The 10,576-nt window shown below is 44.8% G+C and overlaps 1 protein-coding gene across 1 annotated transcript in view; it reads right to left on the bottom strand.

The window, feature by feature from the left end:
* SLC28A1 (solute carrier family 28 (concentrative nucleoside transporter), member 1) overlaps positions 1–10,576 on the bottom strand; it is an 81,716-nt gene that overhangs the window by 7,242 nt on the left and 63,898 nt on the right. The window contains exons 12-14 of the mRNA XM_011999340.1: positions 9,176–9,306; positions 7,289–7,457; positions 6,965–7,162 (exon numbers count right to left, since the gene is read on the bottom strand). Coding sequence (XP_011854730.1) covers positions 6,965–7,162; positions 7,289–7,457; positions 9,176–9,306 — 498 coding nt within the window. The remainder of the gene's footprint in view (positions 1–6,964; positions 7,163–7,288; positions 7,458–9,175; positions 9,307–10,576) is intronic.

The following is a 10,576-nucleotide window of genomic DNA, read 5'->3' as shown; positions in this document are numbered from 1 at the left end:
CGAGTAGCTGGGACTACAAGTGCCCGCCACCTCGCTTGGCTAGTTTTTTGTATTTTTTAGTAGAGACGGGGTTTCACCGTGTTAGCCAGGATGGTCTCGATCTCCTGACCTCGTGATCCGCCTGTCTCAGCCTCCCAAAATGCTGGGATTACAGGCTTGAGCCACCGCGCCCTGCCCCTTCAACCTTTTAATCTTCATTACCAGCCTTTCTGGATGGGGTACAGCCTTTCTTAGTCCTCTTGCTTTGGCCCTACTAAGCTCTGTCCTAGGGCCATTTGGTGGACAGCCCCTTCCCTGACCCTGCAGTCCTGGGCTTCCAGTTCACAGCATTCCTGTGAATGCTCTCAGGCTGAGAGAGGGAGTGTGGTGCACAGGAAAGAGTAAGGGATTTGGACCCCAGCCAGCCTGGTTTCTAGGATTGTCTCACCAACGATCAGCTTGAGCAAGTCAGTTACTTCTTTCAGTGTCAGTTTCCCTGTCTGGAATAGGGGAATAATAGTACTTGCCTGAGAGGGCTGTAAAAAGGATTATATAATGTATGGGAAACACCAGACAGAGAGTAAGTGTTTAAACATGACAGTTATTCCTTTTGTTCTTAACAACTGTCCTATTTCCCAGAAAGAAGTTTTAAGAGCCAAAATGAAATAATTCGAAAACAAAATTGGTTTATGAGTACAAAAAAATAGAATGGAACGAATAAGAGCTAATATTTTATAGCACAACAAGGTGACTATAGTCAATAATGACTTAATTGTACATTTAAAAATAACTAAGAGTATAATTGGATTGTTTGTAACACAAAGTATAAATGCTTGAGGGGATGGATACCCCATTCTCCATGATGTGCTTATTTCACATTGTGTGCCGGTATCAAAGCATCTCATGTACCTCATAAATATATACACCTACTATGTACCCACATAAATTAAAAATTATTTTAAAAAATTGGTATAGAGCCTCCCCTCACACTATATAAAAATTAATTCTCAATAAATATTAATATTTTAAGCATAAAATGATAGAAAATATAGGATAATAAATAGAACTACAAGGTAGTATTATTACTCTTATTTTGGAGAGGAGCAAACCGAGGCTCAGAGAAGTTAACTAACTAAGGAAGTTCACACAGCAAGAAGGTAGCTGTATCAGAATTTGAACTCAGTTCTGACTCTAAAGCTCATGGTCTGAATTATCTCATCACATTATTTCAGGAATTTAACACTTTCCAGATAACTTTCTTTTTCTTTCTTTCCTTTTTTTGAAAACTTCTGCCTCCTGGGTTCAAGCGATTGTCATGCTTCAACCTCCCAAGTAGCTGGGATTACAGGTGTGTGTTACCACACCTGGCTAAGTTTTGTATTTCTTGTTTTGCCAAACATTTCTTGTTTGCCATGTTGGCCAGGCTGGTCTCAAACTCCTGGCATCAAGTGACCCACCCTCCTTGGCCTCCCAAAGTGTTGGAATTATAGGCATGAGCCACCGTGCCCAGTCGCACTTTCCAGATAACTTTCTAAGTTTAGAAATAATGGAAGAAATCACAAAAGAAAAGATTTGGTATAAAATCTGTGTTAAAAAAACAAATCCCAAAAGCTGGGTCAAGTGAGAGCTGACAGGCACTGGGTGACTTTGTGCCTCACTGAGGAAAAATAACTAAACATGGGCAGAGGAGACCCTAAGAAGCCAAGAGACAAAATGTCATCATATGTACTCCCTGTCCAAGCTTGTTGGGAGGGGCACAAGAAGAAGCACCCAGATGCTTCAGACAACTCCTCAGAGCTTTCAAAGAAGTGCCATGTCAGCTAAAGAGAAAAGAAAATTTGAAGATGTGGCAAAGGCAGACAAGGCTGGCTAGGAAAGAGAAATGAAAACTTACATCCTTCCTAAAGTGTAAAACAAAAGAAGTTCCAGCATCCCAACACACCCAAGAGGTCTCCTTTGGCCTCTTCTTGTTCTATTCCACGCATCACCAAAAATCAAAGAACGTCCCAGCCTATCTGTTAGTGATGTTGCAAAGAAAGTAGGAGAGATGTAGTTATAAAACCACTGTGGAGGATAAGCAGCCTTAGAAAAAGACACCTGTGAAGCTGGAAGAAAAATGCAAAAGGAATATTGCTGCATACCGAGCTAAAGGAAAGCCTGATGCAGCAAAAATAAGGGAGCTGTCAAGGCTGAAAAAGCAAGAAAAAGAAAGGAGAAACATCAGAAAGAGGAAGAAGATGAGGAGGAAGGAAAGATGGGGAAGATGAAGATGATGAATAAGCTACTTTTAGTAGTTTTTTTCTTGTATATAATGTATTTAAGCTCCCTCATACTAAATTCATTCCTTTTAAAGAAATACATTAAAATGTAAGGCCATGTAAGATTTGTTTTTAAACCATACAGTGTCTTTTTTTTTTGTATAGTCAACATACTACCTAATGTGTCTTTAGGTAACCCTATCCTGGTGGTATTTTCAATAGCCACCAACCTTGCCTGGTGCAGTATGGGGGTTATAAATTGGCATGGAAATTTAAAGCAGGCTCTTGTTGGTGTGCAGCATAAATTAGTTATGTATGTGGACGGTAGTGCCTTCATCTTTAGTCGTCTCTGATGCAGCTTACACAAAACAATTGCTGTTCTGTTAACTAAATACCACTTGGGCTGGGCGTGGTGGCTCATGCCTATAATCTCAGCACTTTGGGAGGCCAAGGCAGAAGGATCGATTGAGGTCAGGAGTTTGAGACCAACTTGGGCAACATGGTGAGACCCCATCTCTACAAAAAAAGCAAAAGTTAGCCAGGTGTGGTGGCACATGTCTGTAGTCCCAGTTACACAGGGGCTGAGGCAGGAGGATCACTTGAGCCCAGGAGGCAGAGGCTACAGTGAGCCATAATTGCACCACCGCACTCCAGCCTGGGTAACAGAGTGAAACCCTGTCTCCAAAAATACATACATACATACATACATACTACTCTGTAATTTTTTAAAAAGTTACAGCTGTTTTGTTGACATTCTGAATGTTTCTAAGTAAATACAATTTTTTTAATTAAAAAAAACAACAAATTCCTGTGCTTGCATCTTGTGCACATATACTAAAACTTCGATGATACAAAGATTAGCATGGCCCCTACCGAGGTTGACACACAAACTCATGAAGTGTTCTACATTTAAAAACCAAAAAATAAATTTCTGTATACAACATAAACGACAAAAAAGGAAAAGGCTAGGAAAAGTATATGTAGAAAATATAACAGAAAAAAGTTAATGTCTTTATAACATAAAGAGTTGATACAAATATTATTGGAAAAAATATGAAGGTACCTGCCTCTCTGCTTGCCCACCTACAATTGCGTTCCACAGAACAGCCCCAGCCTCCCTCCCTCCCTCCCTTCCTTCCCTCTCGCTGTCCTCCTTCCTCCCTCCCTCCCTTCTTTCCTTTCTTCCTTCCTTCCTTCTCTCTGTCGTTTGTTTTGAGACGGGGTCTCACTCTGTCACCTAGGCTAGAGTGCAGTGGCAAAATCATAGCTCACTACAGCCCCAATCTCCTGGGTCCAAGCGAGCCTCCTGCCTCAGTGTCCCAAGTAGCTGAGACCACAGGCGTGCACCACCACACCTAGCTAATTTTTAAATTTTTTGTAGAGACAGGGTCTTGCTTTGTTTCCAGGGCTGGTCTTGAACTCCTGGTCTTAAGTGATCCTTCCGCCTTAGCCTCCCAAAGTGCTGGGATTACAGGTGTGAGCCACCACGCCCAGCCTCCAGTCATCTTCTTAAAATTCAAAATGTCAAATCTTCAGTGATTTCTGACTGCTCCTTGGCCTGCGAATTACCACCTGCTCTAGCTGTACTGATTGCCTCTGCTCTCTAAGCATACAAAGTGCTTTTCAACCTCAGAGCCTTTGCACATGACTCTTCATTTGGAATGTTTTTCCCGGTTTGTCCTAGCTTATCCGTTCTCCAAGTTGGCTTAAATGCCACACCTCAGGGATATTTTTTCTGACCAGTCCAGCCAAGGAAGACCTGCCCTGTTTTTTTTTTCTTTTCTCTTGTTGTTTTCTTCATAGAACTTACCCCAAATTGTGGTTAATTTAATTTTGGTTCCTTTGCTTGCTTGTGTTTTGCCTGTGTCTCTTACTAGATGTCGCTTCCATGAGACCAGAGCCATGTCTGTGTAATTCTCCTTTTTATCCCCAGTGCCTAGCAGAATGCCTGGCACCTAAATGGTCTCAATGAATACTTGCTGAAGGAATGAAGTTCATAAAAAAAGATCATGAAGTGCTTGCTTCGGCAGTACACATACTAAAATCAGAACGATATGGAGAAGATGAGCATGGCCCCTGCGCAAGGACGATGTGCAAATTCATGAAGCATTCCATATTTTTACACTGCGTGCCTGTATCTAAACAGCTCATGTACCCCATAAATATATACACCTACTATGTACTCAAAAAAATTAAAAATAAAAATAAATAAGAAAAAACAAGAAAAGGAAAGGGCGTGCCCTCTATTAACCTGTGAGGAGGGGATGAGACGAGACCAGAGGTGAGAGTAAGCAGTGAGGGGAAACTTGTGCTTTTTACTCTATACAAACCATTTTTTTTTTTTTTTTTTTGAGACAGAGTTTCACTCTTGTTGCCCAGGCTGGAGTGCGATGGTGCGATTCTGGTTCACTGCAACCTCCCCTTCCTGGGTTCAAGAAATTCTCCTGCCCCAGCCTCCTGAGTAGCTGGGATTACATGCGCTTGCCACCATGCCTAGCTAATTTTTGTACTTTTAGTAGAGATGGGGTTTCTCCATGTTGGTAGGCTGGTCTCAAACTCCTGACCTCAGGTGATCCTCCAGCCTCGGCCTCCAAAAGTGCTGTGATTACAGGTGTGAGCCACCATGCCTGGTTTTTTGTTTTGTTTTGTTTTGTTTGAGACAGAGTCTCACTTTGTTGCCCAAGCTGGAATGCAGTGGCACAATCTTGTCTCACTGCAACCTCCTCCTCCCAGGTTCAAGCAATTCTCATGCCTCAGCCTCTGGAGTAGCTGGGACTACAGGCACATTGCACCACAACTGCTAATTTTTGTATTTTTAGTAGAGAAGGGGTTTCTCCATGTTGGTCAGGCTGGTCTCAAACTCCTGACCTCAAGTTATCTGCCCACCTCAGCCTCCCAAAGTGCTGGGATTACAGGTGTAAGCCACCGTGCCTGGCCACGAACTTGCTTTTTTAAAAAACCTAAAGAATCTATTCCTTTACAACTTAAAAAATAATTAAAAAGACAAGAAAAAGGACTTCCCATTGAAAGTTGCCAGTCACCCAAGTAATGCAAATTAAAACAATGAGCTATTGTTTGCTTATTAAAATAGTGAACCTTGTTTTTAAAAAGAAGCTACTCGATGCTGTTTAGTTGTGTGGTAAAATAAAAGCTCGCAGGCACAGCTGGTGCTGCTGATTTCAGCTGCTGCAGCCACATAAAGACTCATGTGGGAGTCAGTCAGCCCACACCTGGGAATGCTACAGAAACGATCTGAGAGGAAGGAAGAGCTATATGCACAAAGATACTCATTTCAACATGTGGATAAAAACCAAATAATAGAATTGTCCGAATGGCCCAACGGCAGGGGATTGGGTAAATATGTTAGGACATATATATCAAAAATGATGCTTATGTCATAATACTAAGTAAAAAAAAAAACAAAAGAACAAAAATGGCTACAGCACAGTTTGGTTGCTACAATAGCAATTATGTAAACTCTCTCTCTTTCCCTCTTTTTTTTTTTTTTTTTTTAAAGACAGGGTCTTGCTCTGTTGCCCAGGCTGGAGTGCAGTGATATAATCCTAGCTCACTACAGCCTCAAACTCCTGGGCTCAAGCCATCTTCCTGCCTCAGCCTCCCAAGTAGCTGGGACTACAGGCATACACCACTGTACTCTGCAATTTTTAAAATTTTTAGTAAAGACAGGGGCTCACTCTGTTGCCCAGGCTAGTCTTGAACTCCTGACCTCAAGTGATCCTCCCACCTTGACCTCCCAAAGTGCTGGGAATACAGGCAGGAGCCACTGTGCCTGCCCGAACTCTCTCTTAAAAAGAATGGAAGAAAATGTAAGAAACAACAATAACTATTATCTGGAATGGTGAGATTATGGGTAATTTTTTCATTCTCAATAATGTTACTATTCTTTTAGAAAGGTTAATTTTATAGAGCTTTTATAATTTTTTAAAATAAATTTTAACAGAAAGAGCCAACCCCTGCACTGAATCCATCATATTAACAGTGAAGGTGAGGCTGGGCACGGTGGCGCACACCTGTAATCCCAGCACTTTGGGAGGCCAAGGCAGGTGGATCATTTGAGGTCAGGAGTTCAAGACCAGCCTAGCCAACATGGTGAACCCCGTCTCTACTAAAAATACAAAAATTAGTTGGGCGTGGTGGCAGGCATCTGTAGTCTAAGCTACTTGGGAGGCTGAGGCACGAGAATCATTCAAACCTGGGAGGTGGATGTTGCAGTGAGCTGAGAATGTGCCACTGCACTCCAGCCTGGATGACAGAGGGAGATTCCATCTCAAACAAAACAAAACAGTGAAGGTGTTAGTGAAGTCTCCTTATCTCACTCACTCTCCCAGCTCATCGGGTGCACATGTGTATGCCTTTGGAGTAGATATGGCAGGCATCTCACCCCGTTTTCCAACAGAAGAGGAAAGGTGCTGTGGCTGGCCCAAGGCCACAGTGAAAAATGACCCATCTAGAGCTAGGTTTCAGACATCCCAAACAATCCTCTCTCCCCGCACCTCAGCCTCCTAAGAGGCCTTGAGAAAGATGGCAGCGAAGCCCGAAGCTGTCTTGTCTTCCAGGACTACAGGATGTAGGAGGTGAAGCACCACCTCAGTATGTCTCAGCCAGGCCCAGGGAGCAGGAGAGCAGCTGCCAGGGGCCCTCAGGAGTGGCTGTGCTGTGTCATCCCCCTGCCACAGGTAAGGGACTAGGAGGACTGGGACACTCACGGATATCCACTGCTTCCTGTCGCCGACCCACTCCTCAACCCCTGCCAGGCGGCGTTGCTTGTACTTGGAGAGTTCTTGATAGGCCACAAACTCATTCAGAAACAGCTTGATTCCGAGCAGCTCAGCTACCACTGGGCAGTCCTCCCACACCACACCCATCAAGAAGGCTACAGGCCGCAGGATGTAGGAACAGATGACCTGAGGGCACAAGGGTATGACTGGCACTGAGGGCTGGGCCTGGGCTCTGCTGGGCCTCCAGCCACCACTCACTGCCCACCTGGGGCCATCCTCTCTACAGACTGAGTGTGGTGGCCAGAAACGCACCTGGAAGCTGAGCCCTTGGACGTCCACCATGTCTCCCAGCCAGGAGAGGGCAGCATTGATGAAGTCCAGCACAGCCAGAAACGCAATCAGGTTGGCAGCGATGTTGGCGACCACCTTCACGGAGATGGCGGCCCCAGTGCTGGCTGCTTCTATGAGGTTCTGAGCATCTCTGTTATTGTGATCAAGAATGATCATTACTGGCCTGTCTCCACAATCAGCAAGGGTCCCTATCCTATAGGCTCAAATAGGAACCCTGGAAGAGCATTTCAGAGCAGGAAAATCTAATTTTCCCTGAGACCCAGAGAGAAAAAGGGGCCGGTCAAAGCACTGGGATAAGATCCAGGTTTCTAGCGCTGAACTGTCCAAGATGGAAGCCATCAGCCACACGTGACAGGTGGCTGTCTGAATTGAGTTGTGCTGTACAAAATACAGACCAGATTCTGAGGATTTAGTACCAAAAAATGCAAAATATCTCAATAATTCTTATACTGGTTACATGTTGAAATGACAGTACTTTGGGGTATACAGGGTTAAGTAAAATGGGTTATTAAAATCACCCATTTCTTTTCACTTTTTAAAAGACAACTACTAGAAAATAACAGGCGCCTCACATTACATTCCCATGGGACAGTGCTGCTCCAGTGCCTCAGAAGGTTGTGAGGTTGGGGTCGTCCACTGTGCCCAAGCAAGTGTGTCCAATGTGGTGCCTTTTCAACATTGTTTAAGGTTTAAAGGTTACCTAACAGTTATTAAGACTATGACAGGATGTTAGGAGGTGAGTGAAATCAAAGATGGCACTCAGAATGTCAATGTGTGGTTGACACCCTGGCGGTCAGAGCTCAGGCACATAGAGATGGGGGCATGGGGCCTTTCTATGACTCTCCTCAACATGTACACACACCAGGCCACAGACCCAAGAACCAGGCCACACCCCCGAGCCTTGCCCAGTCCATTGTTTCCTGCTGGCCAGAGACTGGAAATTAAGATATGAGAACTGGAGTGTGCATTTTTGCAAATGCTATGGTCTGAATGCCAGTGTGGCAGTATTATGAGGTGGGACATTTAAGGGGTGATTGGGTCATGAGGGCTCTGCCTTCCTGAATGGATTAATCCATTCCTGAATGTTGGATTAATGGATTAATGGGATAATGGGTTATCATGGGAGTAGGACTGGTTGCTTTTTATTTTTGGGACGGAGTTTCGCTCTGTTGCCCAGGCTGAAGTGCAGTGGTGCGATCTAGGCTCGCTGGAACTCCACTTCCCGGATTCAAGCAATTCTCGTGCCTCAGCCCCCCAAGTGGCTGGAATTACAGGTGTGAGCCTCTATGCCCGGCTAACTTTTGTATTTTTAGTAGAGATGGGGTTTTACCATGTTGGCCAGGCTGGTCTCAAACTCCTGACTTTAAGTGATTTGCCTGCCTCAGCCTCTCAAAGTGCTGGGATTACAGGCATGAACCATCGCAACTGGCCTTGACTTGTGGCTTCTTAAGAAAAGGAAGAGAGATCTGAGCTAGCATGCTCAGTTCCCTGCCCGGCACCCCTCAACCCCTCGCCATGTGATGCCCTATGCCACCTTCGGACTCCGCAGAATGCCCAGCAGCAAGAAGGCTCTCGCCAGATACGACCCCTCAACCTTGGACTTCTCAGCCTCCATAGCTGTAAGAAATAAATTCTTATTCTTTATAACTTACCTAGTTTCAGGTATTCTGTTATAAGCAACGGAAAATGGACTAAAATAGCAAATGAAGCCAAAACCAGGGCAGGGAAAGTGGAGAGATGGGCCTGGGCTGGTGGAAGACAGTGAAGGACAGAGAGAAGAGTACCCTCTGTTTTGCTCCCCCCACCTTGTACAACTACCCCCTCTGCAGGACCTCCTGCTGTGCTTACCCATAGGTCAGTTTCATTCCTTCCTCCCTCCTAAACTTGGACTCCTCCACCTCCGGGTAGACCAGCTTGGAGAGGGCCAAAGCACAAGGGGCAGCCATCACGGAGGCTGCAATCAACGAGGTGGCATCGATCTGCAAGAGTGAGAATGCGGGTTCTAGGTGGACAGTCAGAAGAAATGCTGGCGACCAAGGAGTGCGACCTAGGGCAGCAAGGGCACATGTGTAGTCTGTCCCACAGATATGTCCTCATTGTCATAACTGCTGTCATCACTAATAATAATACCTTTTATGTGTCGAAGGTCACAGGCTATATGTATAGGACCTTCTATTTCTTCCTGGTGCTTCCCTAAGTTAGGAATGACAAATATTATTATCCTCATTTTACAGACAAGAAAACTGAGACTCCAAAGGATGAAATACGGCTTCCCAAAATAAAGGAAGAGAAGGAATTAAAGCCCATCACATCTTTTGGCTCCAAGTTCAAGATTCTTTCTTCCTTTCTAGGCTGTCACTGTTGACCACTAATCCCCGTGAGCTGAGGTTTCCCCCTTAGTGGAGGAATTTGTGATGGTTTCAGACAAAGCTCTAGAACCTGAGAGCTGAAATGAAATGGATTTAAGAGCTAACCCAATTCCACCTTAGTGTAGGTATGTACTAGCATAGGAAGGTACTCCCTCTCTAGGCCCTCTCTTTGAATGCTTACTGTGACAGGGAACTCACCATTACAAGGCAACCCATCACATCCAATCCTGCAGTTTGAGAACTCCTTCTCAGGAAATCTGCCTCCTATGACAGCCACCGTTTGGCCTCGAGTCTCCTTCTGGGAGCCACACTACGAAAACCCTTTCCAGCAAGATGGCAGAGCAGTGTCGGCCCCTGGGATTCTCCCTTCCAGAAATTTTTATCTTCAGTGTGACCCCAAACCCTTCGCTTCTCTATTCTTTTCCACAGAGAAATATGACATGTTTCCCCATCACTGTATCATTTACCAAGCAGGGAAACCAGAACCAACTCAGACATCTAACAATGGGAGACTGGCTAAGCATCATCAGGCTGTCATTGAAAACGATGGTCATCAAGGCCTCACAATGACATGGGAAAGGGCCCACAACATTGCAGGTAGAGAATAAACAAAACTGGGGGCAGTAGGGAAACAAACTCCACAATGATGCATGAAAAGATTAGAAAGAAATACACCAAAATGGCAATGAATTGACTGTCCATGGCTAGTGGGGCCAGGGGTGATTTTCTTTATTTTTTCTTCTGAGACAGAGTCTTGCTCTGTCACCCAGGCTGAAGTGTAGTGGTACAATCTTGGCTCACTGCAACCTCTGCTTCCCAGGTTTAAGCAATTCTCCTCCCTCAGCCTCTGGAGTAGCTGGGATTACAGGCATGCACCACC

Source organism: Mandrillus leucophaeus, unplaced genomic scaffold (assembly GCF_000951045.1).
Source record: "Mandrillus leucophaeus isolate KB7577 unplaced genomic scaffold, Mleu.le_1.0 Scaffold1164, whole genome shotgun sequence".
NCBI lineage: Eukaryota > Metazoa > Chordata > Mammalia > Primates > Cercopithecidae > Mandrillus > Mandrillus leucophaeus.
Note: the sequence above shows the minus strand (reverse complement) of the source record. Positions and strands in the feature narration are given on the sequence as shown.